Consider the following 25,939-nt stretch of genomic DNA (forward strand, 5'->3'; position numbering starts at 1 on the left):
ACAACATTTAATATTTCAAATTATATTTCCAATTAATATTTATATATATATATATATACACACACACACATATCTATTTACAAATAGTTGTTCGTGAATCGTTGGGAATGGTCGAAAGTCAAATCAATATATGAAACAGTTCAATTTTTTTGAGACTCAACATAACAGACTTTGCTTATCGTGTCAGAAACATATAAAAATTAAGTTTAAATTTGGTCAAAAATTTCCGGGTCGTCACAAAGTGTCCGTTTCGAATGTGGTTAGTTTCGTTTTGTTCATAAAATTATTTCGAGTCTGACACTGCCGTCGAAAAAATTTAACTCGTGGCGAGCAGGAAGATACCGGTTGTCGTTGTGTTTAGCGTTTTTTTAAAAAGTGTCCGTTTTGCGTATAGTTAGTCCCGTTGGGTTCGTAATATTTTTTCAAGTTGAACGGTGGTTTCTGAAAAATTTAACTCGCACTGAGCGAGAAGATAGAGCCCGTTATAAATTCGGGTGGAATTAGTTTCTTTTATTTTAATAAAATTATATATTTACACTTTTTATCCCTGAAAAGTGTAACTTGAGGGTCCGTTGTGTAAATATAGTCGAAGTTGAAGGACCGTTTGTAATGTGAACACAAACTCAAAACGACAATCCGATATAACTGAAACCACGACATTCGCCACTACTTTTAGTATACAAGTATACAAGTGTTAATGTTAATGTTAATTATTATTATTATTATTAAAAATATAAATATAAATACTCAATTTTGAGCGAACTTTATGTTTGTAAAATTAATGACAAGTTTCTTAGTCGGAATCCATGATTCCACAAAGCAATAAACTAAATGACTTTAACATTTACATTCACTTATTACATAAAAACATATCATTAAACTGTTCGTTTAAATAAACCCGTATTTTCACGATTTATTTCACTTCACCAGTAAGACCCCTTGTAGCGGTAAACCACCAACGGCGTGGCAGCCTAGGTGGCATGGGGAAACGCCCTATATTGCAAGTATCCATGCGTGGCTTGTTCAAAAATGGGGACTGCACGTTGCTTTGCAACGGGATGGGCAACGTAGTTGGTTAGTAATTTATTAATTTTATATTATTTTAAATTATTATTTTTATCCCCTTTTAATATTTAACACAATTATATTTTAACACATCATCACAATACTCCTAACTCACACCACCACTACTTCACTCAAACAACTCACACGTCATAGTTATCAAAAAGTAACTCACGCCCCCAACCCAGTACAAGTGCTCTAATAATAAAAAAGATAAAAAAGAAGTAGACGCCACGTGCGACCGATGGAGTCACGCTTCCATCAAACCCTATCTTTCATCTTTCATCACATGATATAATATAATTAATTATTAATTATTAATTATTATTCTTCTTCCTGTCTGCCTTCCGATTCATCTTTCCATGAAATCAATCAAAACAAGGGTTTCATCTCTGATCTCCAACCACAGCCTGAGATCACTACAATCATCACCATAATCATCAATTATTGATGATTACTTCTGCTATCAAACCTACAACCACCAATCGCTCCGCTACAACCACTACCGTCGCCGCCACCGGCACTGCTGCCATGGCGGGCTCAGTTGACGATCTCGGAACTGCTCCACCAGATTCATGGGAGGTTGCTGATCTAGACGTCACTATGAGTAGGTTGATGCTTTCACCTAAGCGAGACAACAAAACTAACTCTGATTCGAGGGATGCTATTACTGATAGTATTGATTTATTAGCTCCGGTTAGGTCCTCATCAGGCGGTGTGTTGGATAATTTGGTTGACTCCGTTGATCAGTTTCTTCGTGAAGCTTTGCAAAACCCTAGGGAGCGCCTTTCAGGTCTGTGTATATTTTTTCGTAGATTTATTGTATTTATGTGGTTTCTTATAGATTATTAGTTATAGATATATAGAGTAAATTATAACTATTACGTAGTAGAAGCTAAAATATGATGCAATGTTGTTAGTGTAATGGTTTGTAATTTAATTTATTTTAGCTTTATGATTTTGATTACTGCCAATGATTATTTTACAATTGCTTTGATCTTCTGCGAGGAAGGTATGGAACATTTGGCGGCAAACGGGTCGGTTTGGGTAACGGGTCAAAATGGTTTTGGGTTGAAATGGGTCATAGGTCAAACGGGTCAATTTTTAAACGGGTCAAAATGGGTCAAGTTGGTTCGGTTTGGGTAACGGGTCGAAACGGGTCACAGGTCAAATGGGTTACATAGCTTTTTTTACATTTGTTACATGATTTTAGTTATTATTATTTATTATATATACATAATAAGAAATATTAATATTAATGTACATAATAGATAATAGATAATATAACCATGAATACTTTCATAAATTATTTACGAATGAAACTTTTTATGCTCGACCCATTTGACCCATTCACAAAACCCATTTGACCTATTTCTATTTATTGATCTTTGAGTCTTGATTCCCATTAGACCCGTTCATTCATTTTTTGTATAGGAATCAATAGGTTGAAGAGAAACCCATTTGAATCTTTTTTTAAGTTTTGATTTACATTGTTAGGCCTAATTTTTTTCAAGACCCAATTGACCCGAAAGCTTGCACCATTTGACCCGAATTTTAGTGTTTGGGTCTCGATTGCCAGGTATAATTTGGCTTGTTTCATTTGGCCATGTGTGTACTGCCCTGAGTGAGAATCTTCTAGTTGGCTGGTGATTCAGGTTGATATAAGATGGCTCAACCATATTGACCTGGTATTTATTGTTGTCAGTGTGAGCCTGGAAAGAGTGAGAGGCATGGTGGGACGAGGCCATATTAGTTTACGTCTGACAGACTACGTTAATCAGGAGACCATCTGTGCTTTGGTGATGGGTTAATTGAATATGTAAAATGTAAAAATGATGCTAGTGCAGTTTTCTTTAGAGTTAAAAGCACCTTGCTATGAGTTAACTTTAGGAATTTTCAAATTCTTTCCTGCCTTCTGTGAATGCCACAAGTGAGGGTTAGTAATTTTGACTTATATGAGATGGGTAGTCGTAACTGAAATAATAGGAATTGCCATTGTTATGTAGCTCATGAATCAAGGCGGATTTCTTGATATTCATTTCTTTTGTATATAAGTTTTGCAACATAGTAAAAGCAGATGCTCTTTCTACACAATGTGATCTCATTTTACTATCTGGAAAATGTTATTTACTAACCAGATCATGATGCTCAGTTCGAGTAAGATCCAATGATATGGTATATATTATCTGTTTGGATTTTATAGATGATTTACTTTGTGAACCAATTTGTTACTGTAAAGCCCCGTCTTATATATATACATCGTTTTCTTTGTTTCAAATTTCTAAAAGAGGTATGCATTTCTTTTGTTGTGTTCAGTACTACGGATAGAGCAGGATGTGGAGAAATTCATTAGAGATCCTACACAACAACAAATGGAGTTCCAACAACTGCCCACATCATATCTGCGGTTAGCAGCACATCGTGTGGCTCAACATTATTCACTGCAGTCTATGGTTTTATTGGATGATAACCTCCCTGATGGTTCTGGCTCAAGAATCATCATTCGTAAGACTGCTGAATCCCGGGTTCCTTTAATTCGCTTAGCAGACATCCCGGTTAATATACCGACCGAGGACCTTACCAGTAGCCCTGTTAAAGTTGCAATCAAACAAAGGCCTAGTAAAAGATCCCAAATGGGTAGTGGAGCAAACTCAAATTTGACAAAGAGTAATAGTTTAAAGAGTGTGGAGGAGAGAAAAGAAGAATATAATAAAGCACGTGCAAGAATATTTAACTCTAGTTCTGTTTCTAGTGGTGGGAAACAAGAGAATGAGCCTAGGATGCAAGAAGTTTATCAGCAACATGGTCCATTAGGGACTTCAAAGGTAGAAGAAGCTTCTGCTCCTGATACGAGTATTGGCAGGGCCTCAGTTGATTCTTCCGCAGGAAGTAGTAGATCAGGTAGAAGTAGGACAGAGAAGGAACCGGTTGTTAGGTCAAGGAGTAATAGTAGAGTGGCCATCTTTCGTGACCATGAAGTTGAGCGAAAGGATCCTGATTATGACAGGAATTATGACAGGTCAGCATCATCACTTAATGGTTGCTTCTTAATACTTGTTTTTTTTGCTATCTTTTGGACTATTAAAAAAAGAAACTATTTCTCATTGTTAATCTATTTTGTTAGTTTCAAGTAGTATAATGTTTATTATGCTTTAGTCATAAATTCAAAGTATAGGATTCTAGCGTGTATTATCATTGGTATTTTGATATATTTTTTTTGCATGTGAATTTTGTTTTTTGGTGGACAGAATTGTACTAGATGGATTAGTTAACAATGTGTGCTGTTGCTTGGCCACATCATGTAGTTTCCATTGTGTGTATAGAACATACTGTTTGGAGTGTAAAATGGTTATAACTAGTTGTGGAGCCCTCGCTTCGCGCCGGGGGCTCCGTTTTGAATGCGAGTTAAAAAAAAAAAAGTCGTGATCTATTTTGTAAAAAAGAATTTTTTTCGACATAACATTGAAGGGTTGTTCCTTTTGTGAAAGTTGCTTCTTTTAGCGTTCGGGTTTTATTTTAAAAAAAAAAAAAAGTTAGTAAAGTGGGGGTTCGACTTGTATTTTAATAAAAGTTAGTGGGTTAAGTTTGTGAAATTTGAAAAAACTTTACGTATAAAGTGGGGGTTCGATTTGTATTTTAATAAAAGTTAGGGGGTTAAGTTTGTGAAAATTGAATATTAGTAAAAAAAAAGTTAGTAAAGTGGGGGTTCGATTTGTATTTTAATAAAAGTTAGGGGGTTAAGCTTGTGAAATTTGGGAAAAAATGTACGTATAAAGTGGGGGGTTCGATTTGTATTTTAATGAAAGTTAGGGGGTTAAGTTTGCGAAAAGTGAAAAAACGAATAGTACTATTCATTTCCACTACCTATTTTAATAAAAGTTAGGGGGTTAAGTTTGTGAAAAGTGAATATTAGTAAAAAAAAAGTTAGTAAAGTGGGGGTTCGATTTGCATTTTAATAAAAGTTAGGGGGTTAAGCTTGTGAAATTTGGGAAAAAATGTGCGTATAAAGTGGGGGGTTCGATTTGTATTTTAATGAAAGTTAGGGGGTTAAGTTTGCGAAAAGTGGAAAAACGAATAGTACTATTCATTTCCACTCTACCTTTTAGATATAGGTATATAATATATAATATATAATATATAATATATAATTAATGTCGCGGTGTTACTCATCAACCCCATTTTATGGAGGCTTATATTTCAATCCCTATATATTTATCGTTGGTTTTGATAATAATACTGTGTCTTTTTCAGATATGCACAAAGATTTGATCCAGGCTTTGGATTTAATGGAGCTTCATATGCCATACAGCCACTGTACACACCAGTCGTGAACTACAATACCGAATTTCCTCAGCTTGGTGCTGGCCACAGGTCTCCTATTTCTAGTGAACACCAACCTTGTGGTCTCCCTCAACATTTACCCGGCCCATGGGTCCCACCATCTTCTCCTGCAGGAATAGGCTACAGGCCTCCAGAAGCTATGATGACTCCATATAGTCCCGGTCATGCTAGCCCACATCCTGCAACCACACTATATATGCAGTATCCATGTCAGCGGCCTGGGATGACATTTATCCATCATCATGACCAAATTCATCAACACTATACACAGGTAAAAAGGCTCACACTAACATTTCAGTACATACATCCGTAGATAAGTTAATTGCCATTAAAGTAATATCTGTTGATCATGTTATTGCAGTCTCAGCAGCAACATTCTGATGCAAGTTTTGGTTTAGCCCGGCCCCGGTGAGGGGCGTGGGCAATGCCTGCATCCTGCCAGAGCTATCGAAAGGACTTATTGGGTTGTGGTTTCTACCATTAAACTTTATCTGAGCTGGCAGAGGTGCAGGCATAACCTTCTGAGGTCGGCTGTGATGGACGTGTGAGTATCATGGATATGTTTTAGGTCCGTTTCACCAATCTCAGTTATGAGAGCTTCATTATTCTTTGCTGAAGCTTATTGGTCCCAGTTGATTCCACTTTGTTAAGTAGCTCAATGAGAGCTCACTTTGCCATTGATGATGACGAAGAATGATAGATGAAAGAACGGCTATTGGAGCCGCAAATGTACACCTCTCTTTCATACAAGGTAGTTTTCTTAATCTTATCTTCCTCTGTTCTGTTATCTTCCACCTTTTAATTTCTTTCTTTGATCCTAATAATTTGATCATTAAATCTTTTGTTTTTTTTATGAGGAAAGATGTAAAACTATTCACCGTAGGTTTGGAAAATACATGTCCTCAACTTTTTTGTAGTATGTTGGTATGTCGGGTATGATAACAACACTTTCATTAATCACTATCTCAAAAATAAACTAAATATTCTATGAGGTTTTATGCATTACAGGGAGTTCACATGATCAATATAATGGCCCAATAATGGTATAGGATGCTCAAGTAGGTTCAAGGTAGCTTCGTAAATAAATGCTTGCTTAGTTGACATTCTTTTTATGTTTAGTTATAACTAGTTGTGGAGCCCTCGCTTCGCGTCGGGGGCTCCGTTTTGAATGCGAGTTAAGAAAAAAAGTGTTGATCTATTTTGTTAAAAAAAAAAAAATTTCGACATCTAACATTGAAGGGTTGTTCCTTTGTGAAAGTTGCTTCTTTTAGCATTCGGGTTTTTAAAAAAAAAAAAAGAAAGTTAATTGATCTATTTTGTAAAAAAGAATATTTTTCGACATCTTTTGGTAGCATTGAAGGGTTGTTCCTTTTATGAAAGTTGCTTTTTTATCATTTGAGACAAAAAAAAAAAAGTAGCACAGTAGTAGCGTGGTGAGTGTTATTATACAATATTTTTAGTGTTAGTGATGGGATAAATAATATTTTAGAATATAGGTATAAAATGGACGAATTTTGTCTATTAGTTATATTAGTAATAGTAATTATAATTATAATAATATAATTATATCTGGTTACTTGAATCATTGTTAGCAATAAACTATCACTAAAACGTTGTTGATAGTTCTACTTCACATGTCACATAGTAAACGTTCCTCAGTTTTGTATTGTTGTTACAGCTCCATGAGCACAAAAGGAACTCTACAAACAAAAAAGAGAGCCCGGGTTTGTTTGCTTTTCGTTGACGGTTTAATATAGGGGCTGCGCCAAACCTCTGTTCTTGAGTAAATGGAAGAAGAAAATGGCACATCATAACAATATTGTTGGATTTATATGTAAAATTCTTTTGTTTGAAACTTATGTTCTATGCATGTCACTGGTGGTTATGCTTTCTTTATATACTAAGTTCTGCGTTATTTGCTTTTAAATGAAAATTTTGTATAGTTAGCGTGTTTCCCAGTCGAAAATAGATATGTGGACCAACCAATGACTTAAATCTGCACTGGTTTGTTTTATAGTTGGACTTTGGTAGCAACATGTTTCCTTCTATGTTCTTAAAGAATTTTGTGTCATTCGCAAAGATTCTTTAAATCGCTTAAACTTTTTTTCATTTGGGGAAAGTCTTTTTCCAGAGATAAACTCCCCGCAACAAAAAACCTCTTTACTTTACGTGGCGAGGTGGCGTTAACAAACTTAATCCACTTTGTCGATGAGTTAGATGCAAGTCTCAAAACCAAAAATTGAAAAGGTAGTTGAGATTTACCCTCCGTGTTCCAAAATTCTAGTTGTTTACAGAGTTATTAAGTTTGGGGATGATGTTATCCTACCCGTAATTCTTACTTTTTAAAATATAAATGAATCAACTAGTCTAATTAATAATTTTACATTCTTTTGTAAAATATACTCGTAAAAAAAGATAGAGCCTCTGTATTTCATTATAATTGGTCTCACCAATCGTCATGCTTAATGGCTGCTTAAAAGGATCAAATAGTACTTCAACTCCCTGTCTGTGCAGGATACGTATACTCCTAGGTGTGAAGTTATCCATTTCACTTTTCGAGTCACAAAGACCGTAACATGAAGGCAAAACATGAGATAAACGATCACATGATATACGAATAGATGAGTCTTTTCACAAGAATGTGACATCTTCGGAACATATGTTCATGTTGGATATAACCAAAATTCCAACCGAATTTGTTCCTTTTGTTACCCACATGGAGAACCACCCTCTTTTATCCTCTTGCTTGCATCACATAACATACATACGCGCACCTAACTCTTGCCTACCCTTTATTCTTTTCTGTAACATTTAATATACCGTTTTTAATCATTCACAATTTCCCCTTTTTAAGGTGTGAACACAAATCCTATCACAAGATACATCTTCGTCTTACATTCCTTCACGATTATTTCTTCTCGTCTGCTGCAAAATCTTTTTCACATTGAACTCGCTGATTTGGTCAATGTCATAATTGCCTTGCCTTTTATTGATGGTGCTTTCACAAGATTTGTGTAACATTCATGTCACATGAAGTTAAATGTATAAATCTCAAGGATCTTTCATGATTTTCACATTAAGTCACTAAACATGAAGCTAACCATTCTGATATGATTTTTTGGGTCTATCAAAAATGGAAAAAGGAAGTTTTCGGTCTCCATGGACGGTTAAAGTCCCATGCAAAGAATGATGGTTTTATAAGTAATATAGGAGTAAGAGTTGCCTTTCCCTTCAAAAGACTTTGTCTGTTTTGTGCGAGCCTTTTAGATTTCCTTCAAAAGGCACTTTATGTCATGTATATATATATATATATATACCAACTGCCTGTTACATATCTACCATAAGCACCGGTTACAGCAATTACCATACATGAGCTGTCATAGCTAGTACAAGGTTCACATACATAAACAGGTAATCTAAGCTGATTTTCATATGTTGACATCTTGTCTTATTATACACCTTGAAGCCCACAAGGGTTTAGTTGTTTCTATAGAGATTTTAATTCTGTTACGTAAAAAGATTTAGATAAAAGTTATCTTGAGTACAAAGGTTCACTATATTGCACTTGTTTAAACCATTAAAACTTCTCGTTTTAGGCACTTGTCAGCTCTTAACAATAATAAATTATAGCTGAATGACCCATTTGCAAATGGTCATCAGATCATCTTAAAAAAATTTAAACGAAAGATTTCAATAATAGAAAGAATTAAAATGCGTTGAACACGCGTCTGATGAAACGATTGTTTCTACTAACTTCAAATTCATATCACTGAACTTGGTTTCAGTGTCAGAAACAAAGCTACCAAGATGGAAAAATTCAATACAGAGTTGTACCTGCGAAATTGCCAAATCATTCAAGAAAATGAGAGGCTGAGGAAGATAGCTCAACAACTGAACCAGGAGAACCAGGCTCTGCTGACCGAGTTGAGGAGGAAATATGGCGATCCTAACTGTGTTAAAAAACCAGAACTCGGTTCCAGTTCACAGGAAGAGAAAAATCCAGCAAAACCAAAGGGTTGACTTAGCGAGTCAAAGCCTTCGATGTGTATTCTTTAATAAATACCATATAATACACCAATAGGAATTTATGGTCAATTTAGAGACATCAGAGGGGTTAGCAATTGCTATCTCTTCATATGTTATTCTTATCCAATTAAAAAAAGAATACACTTTTTTTGAATGAATATAAATATCGTGCAAGTGTCTTACAGTCGGTTTGTCGTACATTTGTTTCGTTGCTAATGATTGGTAGGAACTAGTTAACTAATCCACGTTCAGTTTTTGGTCCACACTTGAGAATGTCTGGTAAAATGCCTTGAAATGGTTATAGGCGATATCTACGTCTTCTTTTCCACAAATCTCCCTTACACTGCAGTTATTGAAATAAACCCATAAATTTTAAAAATCCAAAAGAAAAATAACATGATATGGGAATATCGATGTGGAAACAACAAAACAATAGGATAAAAAAAAGGCAATGATAAATCCACCAAAGGTATGCATTGTTTGTGTGTACAGTACAATCTGTGTGTGGTGGATTAAACAAAATTGATGGTGGATTCATCATTTTTATAAAGAAAAATAATATGATGATTTAAGAAGTGATTTTAACATAAGGATGTTTAAATTGTGCAATATTTACTTAGATGGTTTGGGTCATGTGGGCGGGTTAACATGTAAAAAGAGATTCGGGTTAAAACAAGTTATTACCTGTGCATTGAAAGCTGAGGAATGCCACAATCAACAGTACGGATACCAATTCCAGAAGCAAGTATAGGACCTATAGTGGATCCACAACCCATATCGTTTCTCACCACAAAGTCCTGCATATAAGGTCAAAAAAATTAAGTTTTGACTCTTTTTAAAACAAAATTAACTGTTATGATATAAAAGAAAACAGTCAAAATGGTGTAATATACAGTTACCTGAGTAGGAAGGTTATGAATTTTAGCGACTTCTTTAAAAAGAAAAGCAGTGACTCCACTTGTTGCATAGCGTTGGTTAGCATTGTGCTTAATCACAAGACCCTTGTGCAGTTCTGGGCGGTGGTGTTCTTCGTGTTTGTCCATAAAATTAGGATGAACTCCGTGAGCCATGTCCGCAGAAACTGCAAGAAAATATATAACAAAAAATCAATAATAATAATAATAATATGGATTCGTCCTAGGACAACCTGTTGTTAAGGTGAATAATAAAACTCTTGTACAAAGCGGTTATTAAAAGTGGCGGTTATGAAATTGAACAAGAGTTTTATGCACCTAAACAATTGTTAGAAAAATCCTAATAATATATGCAATGAATAATTAATCATACCATCTTTCAATTGTTTTTTTTAATCAGAGGTTCAAGTAAAGCGTTAATTAATATTATAATAAACTGCTGGAGAATTTTGAATATTGATTTGCACTAATTAATAAAATAAAATTCATCAAAAACTTAATACGCACCAAGAAATGATTGACGAATTGCACGCTCAAAGATGCTCTCTCGGAATTGACTAGTCAAGCAATCAGTTATTCGCCTCATAGCTTGGAACATTGTGGGTGCACCGGCGCCTTGCATTGAATCAGAACCTACCTATACAATATTATTATGCAGTAAAAACTGAAGACATTAAGTAAATACAACAACAACAACAACAACAACAACAACAACAACAACAACAACAACAACAACAACAACAACAACAACAACAACAACAGTACCCAATACCACTTGAGTGGTGTATGGGGGAGGTGAGATGTAGACAATCCTTCCTTTATCCGAGAATAAAAACAAGTCATTTCTCCACCCAGAAAAGTAGAGAAAGTCATCCCTCTCTTTATTCGGCGGATAAAGAGATTGCTTCCGAGTGGACCTCCGGCCTTTTAAGACATTAAGTAAATGGTAGTGATTATTGGAGTAAAAATTTTGCATTTAAAAATTGAGTAGAGAACATGAAAACATCAAGTGCACAAGCAACAAGAAGGTAGCCTAATTCCTCATGGCTCGTAAGCAAGTTATCAAAAAGTATAAGGATATGTATATGCAACACATTAGGGGCTAGAGGTGGCCAACTAAGTGGGTTTGGGTTAAATTTTGGTATGGGTAATGTTGACCTGAAACACATGTTGTCCAAAACCTAACAATTTATTTATAAGTAAATAGCCAGCTATCTGGTTCAAAGAATTATGTTGATTAGATAAATAACTTTCAACGGTTCCTTATTAATGTTTCTGGTCTTACCCATTAAGGAAGAACCAAATAACACAACATGACCAACTTTATTTACCACCTCTGTTAGATGCAAAAGGCTTGCAAGTGAGACCTTCAAATTGGTACCAAGTATTATATATTATACTTTATAATAACAAACAACATACTCAATGGACTTTAAAAGTTAAATCTAATCTTTGATTTTCTTAATTGCGACATCATAATTTTAAGGAACTATTCATAACTATTATACAAATGATTTCATTTTGAAAGTTTAAGTACCTCTTCGTTATCGAAAAGTGCAACCATTCTAATTGCATGCTCATCTGATAGATCTTTGGGCTCAGATGAGTCAATAAGAGCTCTGAGTGCACAAAAGCTTGAAGCAAGATTATCTAATCTTCCAGAAAATATGAACTCATTGTTAGCACCACCAAGACAACTCGGCTGGGTATCACATATGTTTAGCTCAATGCTCGCTATTTCACCAACTTCACAATCCAACTCATCTGACAAGATCTAAAACGGTAACCACAAAAACCAAAGAATGTCATCAAATAAAGTTCATTTAAACATACTAATAGCACACACAATTCATTGTTGTAATTATAGTTTACTGTCGTCACCAATTTGGCAAGCAAAAATACTAATTTCCCACCTCCCTCGCTCTATTAAAAAAAAGTACCAAGATTTACTTACCTGCATTAGTAAAGGATGATGATAATCTTTACTTTTATCTTTTGAATCCATAGATGCATCATCATGTTTTGTTGCCAACAAAGGATTGAGATGAGTCTCCAAATTTGGTTTAAAACCATCCTTGTTCACATTACTATAAACCAAAACAACATATAATACTAACTACAATGAAAAAAAAAAAAAGCAAATATGAAAACTATTATGTTACTGAAAACAAACAAATTATGAAGATAATACAGCAAACACACCGGTCAAGATGAATAGCAAGTGTAGGCACTCGTAAAAGAGGCCTCTTTACTTTGACTAGTTTGTGTATAAACGAGCCATCACCACCTCTTACTATAACCCTTCCAGCTACACTTAAATCTCTATCAAACCAAGTATGCCATAATCCACCACCATACGTTTGTACATTCACCATAAGATAGTTGGATTTCGAGGATGCAGACTTTGGCTTCAATTTCAAACAAGGGCTATCCGTATGTGCAGCAATTACATGGAAACCATTACCAACAGAATACCTGAAAAACTGAACCATTAAATAATCAAAACATTAACACGACAATACATAGGATGATATAGAAATTGGTTAATGGGAACAATGTTAACTCACTTTTCTCCAACTGCAAAAGCAACCAAACAGGACATGTTTCGAGTGAAAAAGTAACGTCCACCAGGTTTAAGCTCCCATTCATCATTCTCACTTAGAAGATGGAATCCAGCGGCAATCAATTGCCGCTTCGCTTCAGCTACAGATTCACAAATTAATAGTAAGACAAGATAAACAGTTTATCACCAAACTACAAATTGATATTTCATCAACATCCATTTATCTCCTTAGGTTACTGTGTTTCATATGACATCCATGATAACCCTAAATACATCAGCCTAAGACTTTTATTAACAACAGCATTATATTTAGATGTGTACAGTAAGGAACATGTGACACTTTTACAAGTAGGGACAATAAGAAGGCTCAAAGCTTATAAAAAATCATATGAATTCGCAAACTATGTACCTGTGGCATGAAAGTGAGTCCAGGACTCGTTAAGATAATCCAAAAGATCACCAACTATTGAACCACTAGCTCTAGAGTTCTACACCAAAATAATAAAATTATAAAATAATTATAAAATATGTGAAGTTAGTTGATTAGGTTTATAAATATGATGGTGAAAGCTACCTCGGGATTAGGGTTTAAGTTGTTGGAGCAGAGGGACGGAGTAAGATGAAGGTTGCGTAAACGAATATTACTCCGTAAGAAATTATTACTAACAAAACGGTTACAAAAGAAAGGGGAAATGGAAGAAATACTACGATTGAATTTCGAAGAAGATGTCACTGACGACTTAAGATATGAATGCTGAATCATATGAAATCGACCTGCTACTGCCATTGCTGAACGATGTCAAGTTTGGGAATTTGGAACATATCAATATCGTTATCTCATAAATGTGTGAAGAAAGAATGACACTGTGTCATAGTCAAGGGGGTCAAATGTAAAATTTATCCAAACTTTAGAGTAAATTTGTAAGTATAAAAAATAATAGGGGTTAATATGTAAATTTCCGAAATCAGTTGCCGGTTCCACCCGATTGCATTTTTAGTGGAAGATATACTTGTTGGGCTTCCGGCCTTCCGTTGTACGACATATCAAGCTCTACTTTCAAGTTGTGTTATAATCATCAATACTGCACTATGTATGAGAGTATGATCTCGGTTTATTTTGCCATTTGGTTTAAAATTCACTCATGAGGACTATTTGTTAGATTTTTACCGAGTGGTCAAACAAGTAATTTTGTTGTAATAGTTGTCTTTCATCATTTTATTTTTATTTTTTTGGCAAAATAACGAAGACTTATGAAAATACGGAAAACTTTTTCGAATAGAAAACGCCTTCAACAAAAGATACAATAGAGAGAACTCCGACGAGGCTCGTAACTAGAAACCGACAAACATACAAAATATCTAAACCGAACCTCATCTTGAGAATACTGAACCAATAATCGAAACTAAATGGGGATAACAAAAAACAAGTAACGACACTATGAAACACGAACCTGAGAATTCCGAACTCAAATATCTTTAATAAACACGCAGAATTCTTCCTTCTCCGCGCCTTGAACCAATTTTTTCTCTCTTTTGTTGATACCTAATTTCTAACGATTGCAATAGGGATCTCGCTAGAATCAGTAAGTAACAGTAGTAGTAACCGGGTCGCTCATCTCGGTCATTTTCGTCATCATTTCATCAAATGCCGCGAAATCCTCCTTAGACATTTTTCCTTTCACAATTGCCGATGATCCACCTTTACCCGCGTCCGTAAAACCGCCTTGCTTGACTTCCTTAATCCCCACAAACAAGTTTTGTCTTTCATCATTTTGATGATAGGTTTCCTTCCTCTTTTATTAATGAAATTCGCTCCCTTTTTGCCATTGAAAAAAAAAAAAAAAAAAAAAATGCCGGTTCCACCAAAGAGCAAAAAGCAAGGCTATGAGCTTGCCATCCCAAAAGTAACAGATGGCGGGAACATTTCATAAAATGTACTAGCATTCGTTCCATGAATGCTATCAATGACTCGTTAAATGTTAAAATCTAGAAAGCCTCGTCCATTACCATCAGAAACAACATTAATTCTGATCAGGTTATTTTATTTCTGTCCTTAATCTCACTATAACAGTTTTATTAAAATAAATTAGGTTTATAATATATAAATATAAGATATATTTTTTTTTAGGTTCAAGGAAATGGTGGTCAGGATCATTAGATCAACCTCCTCAAAATCTGGTGGTATCTTAACTTTTGCTGCTAGCAATTTGCTTCCATTATATAATGTAATGTGTTGCATTATATTTTTCTATTTTTACTTCTAATTTGTTTCAGTCCGCATCTGGTGGTCACGAATCCATATATGCAAAGAAGGAAATGACTGCTCTCCAAATTGGCATTACTCAGGTAAAAGATTATCAACTGATTTTCTTGGTGTTTATTGTTATGTTAAAACTAAACAGTGAAATATTTGCATCAAAAAACTGTGATTAACACTACCCAAATTTAACTTTGGTAATTGGTGAAGTTAAAAATTTGAACCCGTGGTAAAGCAGATATGCTTTTATATATAGCATAATCCAAGCTCATGTCAATTAAGAAACTGAATGAAACAGTAGAAAATGAAAACTTCATTCAGCTGTAACATGTTTTGGGTACATGATCCGAAAAATAAGTTGCAATGTATTCTTACACAGCTTCATTCAGGTACCCTGTGCTCGACAAATTCCAATCTACAGCGCTCAAATCTCTCAGAAAAAGATAAGGAAACGGATCAAATACAGGGAACTAAACAGGTATTATTTCCTACTTAGGCAAGCCCGTAAGTGGGTCAAGGAGAGCCTGAGTTTCATCAGACAACACAACGGGACCACCACCAGGTCTCGTGCAGATAAAGTAACTAACATCTCCCTTCGATTTTTCAGTCGATAAGTTATCTTTGATTTCTGGGGGTGGGACCAAAGCTTCAACGTCCTTCATATCCTTAATTCCAGCATATTCTAGTATTGACTTATCCCCAATTACATATCTATTAACACAAAAACAACAAAAGAACGACACCAGTTACTATACAGATCACATAAAGCATCAACATTATGCAACATAGCTCATTACAACAAGTTTGATAATATTAATCTTTTACAAGATGATCCCATTTTTACATTATTGAGGGGATTTTCAAATATCAAACCAACAGTCAAAAACTTTTAACTACCATACCTGTCTAAATCGGTATCAGACTGTGGAGGGAAGTTATAAAGCAGCCTCTGGAGCAAAAGGGCGGCAGTTTTTCTGTTACGGGCTATCATAACTGCATTTGGCCCAGCATCGAAGGTATAGGCCACCTGTACAAGTGTTTTGAAACATTATACTGTATGCATACGTATATACACACACACATAGATATACAAATACAATACATATAGGTGCATTTTTGTATATATATGTAGGATTGTACGTATACAATTAGTTGCATGGGAGTTTTCGATCCTATAATAAGTTTGGAATAAAATAAGTACCTGAGGTGTTCCTTCTGCACGATTCCATTTCTCGACACAGCTGATTATCCTGCAATAACATCACAATTTGAAGTTAATCTATTATTATTATTATGGTAGTACTAATGCATGAGTGAAACTATTATACAGAGTCCAGAAACTTGCCTATGAGATGTATCATTCATATAGAATATAGGGGGATACGTGTCAAGACAAACAGCATGGAATTGGTTGCTGTCGGTACACGCTAAACGTGCAAACGAAGGAAAATCACGGTTTTGAATGGCGTTCTCCATTTGGACAACACGCTTTGGCACAACTTCCTATCATATTTAAAAAGGAAAACTTCAACAATGCTTTACATTTAAAAGAGACATCAAACGGTGTTAATGTGCTATAAAGTAATCATCATTAGTTGATTAGGAAATGAGAGATCTGAAAAACAATTATTGACCATCATTGATATCCTCCTGTAAATCAAGGTTGTACCTTGGCCCTGTGTTGAATAAGTGCACTAGTTTCAACAGTATCACGCATTCCTGAGGTGCTACTGGTTTCCTTTTGTCGCGCACTTACCTGTAAACAACAGATGCAACTATTTAAGAAATTACTGATTAACCACAAAAACATATAACACAGAAAGAAAAAAAAAAAACATACCACGGCAATGATAATTATGAGCTCATCCCAATGTTTCTCATCTGCAAGTTGAACAGCAATGCTGTCACTGCCATTGTCCTCCTACAATCGATACAACTAGCTTAGGAATAAAATTTGGTCCAATTATGTCACACATAAGAAACTAATAAATGAATTAAAAGAATATAACATGATTAAAAACATACTTTCCCCATGATCCACTTTACAAATCCACCATATAAACTGCGACAAGCACTGCCTGACCCTTGTCTGCAGATAATTTATCAAATTTAGGAGTTTGCATAATTTATAAATTATACTCCGTATTGATTTATAAATTCGTTATACAAGCACAAATAACTGAATCCAAATAAGCACAAAAATACATAATTGATGTCAAATGAAATCTCTAAACTACTTTACCATGATGCTTCATCTAATAAGATATGACCAAAAAATCTAATTAAGAACTTGGAGGGCCACTATGTATGTTGATTCTATGTCTTGACGCATTACATGTACGCTAAATAAAAATACCATTTCATTAATTAATAACTTTTATGAAATGTATAAACAAACATGAAGTAACACATTGGGACATTTTTTGAAAAACAAACATGATTATAATCATTCAAGAACTTGGAAACCACCTTATGTCATTGAAAAAAGAATAAAAAGAAAAGGTACCTAGCAATAGCAGAAAGTTGGCTATTATCTTCTTTCAGATTCATCAATTTGGCAAGGGAGAAAACTGCATCAACAATGAACTATCAGCCAAGAATCATAAACTCTAGACAATATCAAAAACCAATTCTGATATAAGAAAAACAGAAATTCTGTTATCTTGGAGACCTACGAAACAAATTTATCAATTACCAATTATTTACAACTAACGCTGACAACACAGATCATAAATAAATGTACTCATAAAATCATTATATATAAGTCCACGCTGTTACGTCCAAAAGTTATACCTAGACAAGCAAGACCAGCAGCAGATGAAGCAAGACCAGCAGCTGTCGGGAAATTGTTATACGAAGCAATATGCAAATGAAGTTTCTGCCAATCTTCTTTCTTAATTCTGATTCCTTTCTTCTCGTCTTCGACATCTTGAGCACGCGCACGAATTTCCCTCAAACAGCTTTGAAATCTACCTCCTTGTAAAGATATTTCCTACATTAAACAAGCAAATAACAGCACAAAATGCCAAAATCAATAACTCTACCTAACTACATTCATTCATACTTCAGTATAATATAATCAGCATAAGTACTCCAATTATAAATCAGATTAATTAATTAATTAAAATTTCACAATATATGATGTACATATACATAGAGATAAAAGCATTAAATACCTTTCCGTTAAGCCACATTCGATCGTGATCAAAACTAGGGCTAACAGAAACAGTAGTGGTAGTACATAAATGATTAGGATCAAGAGTAACACTGATACTATCATTAATCGGTAATATCAATGTTTCATCTCGTTTTCCCCAATACTTAATCACCGCAATGTTCGTCGGTGTTCTCGCCGTCACCATCAACACCCATTTCTCCGACTCACCTCCCATTTTTGGTAATCGATTTAATTTCACGAATTTAAGATCCGTGATTGGGAGGGGACTTAGAGTTTGGTGAGTGAATTTAGTGTTTTACAGATTTTATATATGATATATGAGTGTCAATGTATTAGTTATTTATACGGAAATTTGGAATAAAGCCGCCTTAATTTGTTGACTAGTAGGTGACTAGTAGGTGATATCAGCAGCAAAAGAGTTTTGAGATTCGTAAAAGAATGTCAGTTTACATAGATATCGACGACCAAATTTTGGAGTTTGGTGTTTTATAGTTTGGACACTCAATTTTGTTATTTTTATTTATGGCCACAATAGTTTCGTTTTTCAAGAATTTAGCACGAGGTACTTTACATAAAAATACTCATCTATCAATAATATCATCTATGTTAGTAGTTTCTTAGCCCCTTAAGAAAGATGCGTCAAGCAAGTATGCAATTGATATTTACACCAAACCTTTTAATGGATATAGTAATCTACAAGTTATGTATTACGGACTAATATGTTATACTCCGATGTAACTCGATAATAAAACGGACAGGGATTTCCTAGTTTAGGTTGATTAGGAAGGGTGCATATTTTTAAACATATGTACATGATCTAATCGGTTTATTATGTGAACGTCTTCGAGCATTTACCTAGTAATCATGTGAAGCGCTGTGAGTGAGATTTGAACTTAAGTCCTCTTGTGAGAATATTATGACGTCAACCACTAAACCATCTTATGAAGATTTACAGTAATATAGAGTGATATCATGTCACATATTAATACTAGAATTGTCTTACACTATATACACTATATAAGTAATATAACTATTGTGGCCCCATCATAAAATACAAACTTCGAAAGAAAAATGTAAAAATGTTTTTATGGTAACTAAATGTGCTAAAAGTCATAACTCAAAAGATCACATTCAAACAATTTAAAGAAGATCCTATGGAAATTTTAAGTTACTTTAACAAAAATTATGCTTTTGAATTGGATGGAGTAGGAGATTTTATATTGTAAAATTGAAAGAAAAGATGTGTGTCTTTGTCGAGTTGTTGCTTTATCTACATTTAAAATGATAATGATAATGATAATGATAATGATGTTTATGTTTATCTATTATAATTACAAGTAGTTCCATAGCTTGGACTTGTAGGTAACTTTTGTTAATTAAATTTAAAAGTATTAGCACATTGTTGTTCATATTTGACATTTCAAATACAAACAAAATTTATTAAAACTATAATGTGGAAATTCCTTTTCTCGAAATTGAAACTATTGATGTTAGTTGAATTTATAAAAAACGTTATTATATATCATAATCAAATCATTCAACTTCCTAAGATCATATGAAATAACACACACGACTTGGAAAAGGTCTAAGATTTAACAAGAAAAAAAATATAAGATAAAGTGATACATATCATCAAGAACTTATGAAGACTAATGAGAGTTTGTGCTGAAACTATTCTCGACAAATTATAAATATTTATTGTATGTATGTATATTGTATATATTTCCAGCCCAATAAAAGCCTTCCTTCAAAATTTGTTAGATTCGTGATATTTTGATTTAATGTCAATTTTATCTTTATAATCAAAACATGTTTGACCTGATATATATTTAAGTAAAGTAATGATTTATTGAAAATAATAAATAATGAAGAACTTAGTTTTTTCTTAACGTAACGTGCGTTTGGCGAAACAAGTTGAAGCGTGTTAACTTATATAAAGTTTTTTCTTTAGTTGCCGTATTCACAGCTCTAGTTGAATTGTGACGATCTGTTTCTATATTTTCTATCAACCCGATAACCTCAACACTTCAATGGTGGAAGTATAGAGGGGGCCGATTGTGGAAGTGCAAAGTTGTAGAGGGGGACTGTGAAATTGAAATATGGAAGTTTGACATTGCAATTACATTTAGGAGTTATATGCACAATGCACCATGCACACCCAAAAGGTCATGATGAGACGGCTTCAGAAATAGTGATTCACGCCTTTGTTTATAAAGTTGGTTTGGTATGACAAACCCAAACAAAAGCCTCCTATTAGCCGATTAAAAATTAATTAATGTCTACAAAACCGTTGGGTAGAACAGAGTAAAACTAAAAAAAAAGGCTTCAATCTAAAATTCTAAAGAAGTAATTTGAAAGATGCAACATAGTAAGATAAATATAAATAAATTACATAATGATCGGTAAGAGTTGAGTCAAATCCCTTTTTATGAGGTTGAATGCCAAATATAATATAAACCTGAAAAAAGCAATTGAAAACCTTTACTTGTTTGTTTATAAAGTATAATAACTGATATATGGAAAATCAAGATCCAGAGAACACCATTACCTTCAAATGGAATACGATAGGCAAACGGCACTCAAGCTTTCTTCTTTGCGATTCTATAAAATTATACCAAAGGATTATTAGTCAAACAGTCAACATGTAGACGGATACATGACGTAAAGTGATCAAGATTTAGTTACCTGAAACAGTAGATTCCAAGAGCTGTTGTAATTTCATTAATAACAGACGTAGCAAATTGAAGATACACCATACCCGTATATATACAGAAACCAAGAAGAACCCATTTCTCATCAATTAAGGGAACTCTGTCACAAATGTAAAGATTACAACATTATACACAATCAAAAAGCAACACATGACGAAATGCTCTGCAGATTACGTTTTCTAAAAGGAAAGATACACAAAATGTGAATTTAACATTGAAATGATGACTACATACCCGTCATTCAACCGAGCAGTGAGCGTATTTGCAATAGCAAGCGGAAGATATAACAGCGACTGCAAGTAACAATCAAAAACATTATCCACAAATTAACGGTTACAAAGGCTTGCTACTATATTAAAGAAAACAAATCATTCCAATAGTTATCAGACAGTTTAAATGTCACGTTTTAAGTAGGCTGTATGCGTAAAATAGTAGGTTTGGGCGACTTAGGACCTGTTTCCGTTACAACTAAACTTTAGTTTATCCTTTTAGCTGTCAATTATATAACATAATACCCCTTTACCTACCAAATCAATAATTAAATGAGCTGAAATTGCACGGTTATGAAACTTACCATAGACATACTGGTTTTCAATCCCTTAGGTTCATCACACAAGTGAGCTAATACCATCCTTCCCTGCCAAATAATGACGTAGCCAAAATTCATAAATATTTATTACAAGTTGAAGGAGCTTATGCAGTGATTTGTATTACAATGAATAAAGTTGTATAAATAATGTTACCACGAGGAAACCAAATGCTAGTCCGGTTCCCAATACAACCATATGTGGGTATTTTCCAGTTAAATCAGATGGAGACATCCAATCCCTGAAAAACAAGAAATAAAAGAATGAAAAGAAAAAAAAAATATATGAGAAATCCAAAAAATTATGTATATTAGGCCCGTTGTTTTTTTGCTTATTAAGTCATCTTGTCTAAACGAATATATGATGTATGTGGGAATTAAGTGACAGAATAAAAAATAATTGTTCGTTTTATTTGCTGAATAACCATCTGAATAATTACAATTACTAAATTAACCATGTATGTAGGTAGTTAAACTAGCAGTTACTAAAAACTGAGAATTAAAATGGATATTCACACTTGAAATTTTTTACATTAAAACGCGTATTATCTAATAAGTCAAAAACAAGCCCATCTTGATGACATTTCATATTCAAATCAATACTATTAAGTCAATTAAGTGCAAATCAAACATTGCCTTAGTTCCTATTAGAATATATTAGAATGTAAACATGGTCCAGCCCGATTGTATGTATGGGCTCGGTCTATTAGTGTATAGTTATGGTCCAACCCAATTGTATAGACGGGCTGGACCATGTTTACATTCTAATATATTCTAATAGTTCCACTAGGAATTAGTAAATTGGTAATGACAATACAAAGATAATAATAAACTTTAGTTTGTTCCATAAGACATTTAGAAATGAAAGCTGTTACGATTCTAATGGAAATGTAAAAAGGAAATACCAGAAAATAATTAGCACCAACAGCACGCAGAATGGGACGAGCTGTCATAAAAAAAAAAAAACAAAAAAAAAAAACAATAAGCCTCTTCAAAATAACAAAACTATAAATTGCACAGAAAAATATGCTTACCATAGCCAAGGCATTCAGCATGCTTCCTTTTCTCGACTGTACAACCTTATAAACGTTTTGAACACTATAAGAAAAATACATAAATAATGTTAATAGAGAAATATTTAGCAACTGATAACATACAACACTTACAAAAAATTGTCTTTGCAACTATTTATTGACCATACATATCATAAATACGCAATAAGGTACGACGATAAGCAACTTTAGTGAAAAGAAGATTTTTACTTACTTGAATGATACAGTTGGTATAACAGCAAAAATTATCATAAATAATAGAACAACTTCGGAAGTAGGAATACCTAAATACAAAAAAAAAAAAAAAAAAAAAAAAAAAAAAAAAAAAAAAAAACAGACCAGATGAAAGTAATATGTTAACCATACAGTAATTAAAAGCCCAAATCGGCCCATTCATATGTAACTAAGTCGAACTTGTGACCTGTTTCCATGATATATTCAAAATGAATTAGAGAAGTTACCATTAATAACTGGAACCCAACTCAGGAGAGGCATAGACTTCCCAAAATCCCGGGCCCACCATTCCGCCCCTGCAATTATGTACTGATTTAACAACCCAATACTTCATTATAAGAGAAAAATAGCATAGATTTAAATGACATACCAACTATAGAAGTAAAGAAATGTGCCACGTATATCAGCATGAGACCTTCTGTAGGTCCATTTAATGTGGGAAGAATTAGGGAGTTTGTAAAATAGCTGCAACATGCAAGAAATTTGATAAAGGATTATCATAAATAAATAAAAATTGCTAAAAAACTTAAGAAAATAAAAGTGGAATTATTAGCACTACGTACTGTTCCCACGTTGCACCATAAAACGGAACAGCCGAAATCACCCAAAACCAAAATGTATTTCTTCCACACATAGCGGTGCTCCCAAAAGCCAAAGCCTCCAACTGGTTTATGCATCAAGAAATTAATGCCAGTGGGGGAAGCAAATACTAACTGTATTATATGCATTAAAAAAAACATACCGCGCATGCAAGTGCATCACATCCTGCAACATATATAAAATCCATCAATTTACATAATTTAAAGAGATTAGTGTCTGTGAATGCATCCAATTTGTACCCGATGACTATTGTGTGTACCCAACTTAGGTTTGCTTTTTCTAATGCATCCAACTTTCAAAAGAGTGTTTTCATGTATTTTGCTGATGAGCCATCTGTTTAAGGTGGCACGTGGCATCCGTAGAGTGAATGACAAATCATCAAAAGTACTAGGAAATACATTAAAACACACTTTTTAATAGTTGGGTGCATTGAAAAAACACGTCGGGTTCAAGTTGAATGCATTCCCAAACACTAATCCCTAATCAAAACGGGATCAAGAAGGTCAACAGATACAATCATCAGAACAGTTCATTATTAGAGAGAAAATAATCATTATTCACCATGATCGAAAAGTTCTCCTAATGGACTAGACGAACTTGTCCTCCTAGCTTGTTTACCATCAACCGCATCAAAGGTCTAGTAAAAACACCACAGAAGTTGGAAGTAAATAAATCAATGAATAAATAATAAATATAAATATAAAAAACGTAATCTGTGATGATGGAAAGCCTAAAACTTTTCAGTTTTATCTTTACCAAATTTGAAAACAAACCTGGTATAAGAAGAGAAGTAGTCCGTGAGCAAAGTGAACCCATCTTGGCGGTGCAGAATCCAGTTGAGGTGAATATATCTGATAAATAGTAACCATTAAAAAAGGACTTAGTGTAATAGCAGATTCAAACTTTATCGTCCACAGAGTATATTTCACAATCTTATTTTCCCTATAGATGAATAACCGGCATATGTTCCCAAAGTTGATTTTTAGTTTCTTAGAAGTACAAGAAGGCAATGTCATGAAAAAATATTTTAAAAAATGCATAAAAATTGTTGCTTTTTTGCAGACTCACGTAGCCAAGCACTGCAGAGACTAACAAGAACATGAATCCCATGAGTGTAATCTAAAAAATAAAATAAAAACAGGTGTTAATCAAAAAACTTAAACATAGAGTAAATATATCAAGAAAATAAAACAAGGTTTGTAAGAGGCATGCTTACCATATTAGGCCTGAGACATCCATGATATGCAACAAATATATACAAAGTGGTTAGTGAATGCATATAAACTGCTTATCCATAGATAAAATCATCAAAAAGGTTGCTGTATAAAACGGAAATAAAAAGTAATCATTTAGATAATTAATTCCCAATCTCTACTTACGGCATCCATAGAGGGAAAAAGGTAACGAAACGGGTCCAAAAAGGTTGCAGGACATATTTTGCAACATAAGAGTGATCAACCCCACTGTACTTGTATTTATGCAATGCATTAATTCCATGAGCACCTATATAACCCATTGTGGTGTACAAACTCTTTTTAGCTTTTACAACCTGCCATTAATACAAAACACAATTAACGAACAGAACAAATGAACAAAAGAAAAAGCATAGTGTTATTTGTAACAATCAAATCAAAAATGTGTTTAGAAAAAAATTATTTCCAAAAGATGTTCTAAAATCTGGGCTTGAGCTTTGGGGATTATTTGTGCACAAAAACACAATAACCTCCGTAGTACACAGCTTGTCCAACAACTTGAAATAAACTTATATAAATAAGCTTAAGCCATACGCGGGTAAGCCCATAAAAAACCTAATCCAAATATCCCTAAAACATAATTTGAGATCATAAACGCATCATCATCAGTATCATTACAAATTATAGCAGTTATATCGAAGAAATTAAAATTACAGATGACATAAAGAAAGATAAATGAAAAAATCTATGTATGAAACAGGGTTTATAACCCACAAAAAGAAGAATGATTCTACATGTGCACAAACACTGTCTGTGAGTAATTACTACAGTAATACACAATTTTTCAATATTTTACAAAAACAAAATGATAATAATATGAGAGTAGATCGGAGATTGAAAGTACCAAGACGATTGAGGCGAGATGATGAGGATTGGCGATGAATAGATTATAGATTAAGGGGAGGAATTAATTATCTCCCGCCCTAATAATAAAATGTTACGGAGTAAAAGTGAGTGAAAAGAGAGATTCGAAATAAATAAAAATGATGCCACCTTTTTTGTTTTATTGGGTTCCGATTCCCTCGTGTAAACTCACCCACGTCACGTGTGTGATGGAAACTGGATCATTGGTTAATACCGTGTAACCGTGTCCGTGTAATGTTATTAACTAGTAAAATGGGGTCGCGCGATGCCACGGGACCTTTCAAGTTGTATATTCATA

General features: G+C 33.9%; 4 protein-coding genes across 8 annotated transcripts; 1 reads left to right on the top strand and 3 right to left on the bottom strand.

Moving 5' to 3' along the window:
- Positions 1-1,388: 1,388 nt before the first annotated feature.
- Positions 1,389-7,420, top strand: LOC139895974 (uncharacterized). 4 transcript variants are annotated; one of them, XM_071878540.1, is made up of 6 exons: positions 1,389-1,855; positions 3,379-4,081; positions 5,314-5,674; positions 5,765-6,154; positions 6,412-6,472; positions 7,063-7,420. In XM_071878540.1, exons 1-4 carry the CDS (start codon positions 1,513-1,515, stop codon positions 5,813-5,815), a joined length of 1,458 nt encoding a protein of 485 aa, XP_071734641.1. In that variant the 5' UTR covers positions 1,389-1,512; the 3' UTR covers positions 5,816-6,154; positions 6,412-6,472; positions 7,063-7,420. The 4 variants fall into 4 exon arrangements, with proteins under 4 accessions (XP_071734641.1, XP_071734640.1, XP_071734639.1 ...); XM_071878539.1 differs by having other exon boundaries at positions 7,082-7,420; XM_071878538.1 differs by lacking the exon at positions 6,412-6,472 and having other exon boundaries at positions 7,063-7,418.
- A 1,892-nt stretch (positions 7,421-9,312) lies between these two features.
- LOC139895975 (probable aspartyl aminopeptidase) lies at positions 9,313-13,699 on the bottom strand. Its single transcript, XM_071878541.1, has 10 exons — positions 13,481-13,699; positions 13,316-13,394; positions 12,911-13,046; positions 12,546-12,818; positions 12,298-12,430; positions 11,881-12,117; positions 10,851-10,980; positions 10,329-10,510; positions 10,114-10,226; positions 9,313-9,772 (listed from the first exon to the last, which is right to left on the bottom strand). The coding sequence occupies exons 1-10, from the start codon at positions 13,691-13,693 to the stop codon at positions 9,667-9,669; spliced, it is 1,602 nt and encodes a 533-aa protein (XP_071734642.1). The 5' UTR covers positions 13,694-13,699; the 3' UTR covers positions 9,313-9,666.
- Positions 13,700-15,453: 1,754 nt separating this feature from the next.
- On the bottom strand, positions 15,454-18,720 carry LOC139895976 (diphosphomevalonate decarboxylase 2-like). Its single transcript, XM_071878542.1, has 10 exons — positions 18,340-18,720; positions 17,957-18,155; positions 17,670-17,733; positions 17,189-17,252; positions 17,004-17,084; positions 16,833-16,919; positions 16,509-16,666; positions 16,365-16,413; positions 16,066-16,190; positions 15,454-15,874 (listed from the first exon to the last, which is right to left on the bottom strand). Exons 1-10 carry the CDS (start codon positions 18,553-18,555, stop codon positions 15,652-15,654), a joined length of 1,266 nt encoding a protein of 421 aa, XP_071734643.1. The 5' UTR covers positions 18,556-18,720; the 3' UTR covers positions 15,454-15,651.
- A 1,823-nt stretch (positions 18,721-20,543) lies between these two features.
- Positions 20,544-25,730, bottom strand: LOC139895977 (choline/ethanolaminephosphotransferase 1-like). Of its 2 annotated transcripts, XM_071878544.1 has the most exons (19): positions 25,622-25,730; positions 24,904-25,073; positions 24,741-24,750; positions 24,593-24,643; positions 24,298-24,375; positions 24,086-24,161; positions 23,667-23,689; positions 23,488-23,588; positions 23,295-23,389; positions 23,152-23,220; positions 22,905-22,974; positions 22,673-22,736; positions 22,544-22,584; positions 21,796-21,880; positions 21,627-21,689; positions 21,287-21,345; positions 21,027-21,152; positions 20,890-20,942; positions 20,544-20,799 (listed from the first exon to the last, which is right to left on the bottom strand). In XM_071878544.1, exons 2-18 carry the CDS (start codon positions 25,038-25,040, stop codon positions 20,921-20,923), a joined length of 1,170 nt encoding a protein of 389 aa, XP_071734645.1. In that variant the 5' UTR covers positions 25,041-25,073; positions 25,622-25,730; the 3' UTR covers positions 20,544-20,799; positions 20,890-20,920. The 2 variants fall into 2 exon arrangements, with proteins under 2 accessions (XP_071734645.1, XP_071734644.1); XM_071878543.1 differs by lacking the exons at positions 24,904-25,073; positions 25,622-25,730 and having other exon boundaries at positions 20,548-20,799; positions 24,741-24,850.
- Positions 25,731-25,939: the final 209 nt, after the last annotated feature.

The sequence above is a fragment of the Rutidosis leptorrhynchoides genome, chromosome 3, assembly GCF_046630445.1.
Source record: "Rutidosis leptorrhynchoides isolate AG116_Rl617_1_P2 chromosome 3, CSIRO_AGI_Rlap_v1, whole genome shotgun sequence".
NCBI classification, from domain to species: domain Eukaryota; kingdom Viridiplantae; phylum Streptophyta; class Magnoliopsida; order Asterales; family Asteraceae; genus Rutidosis; species Rutidosis leptorrhynchoides.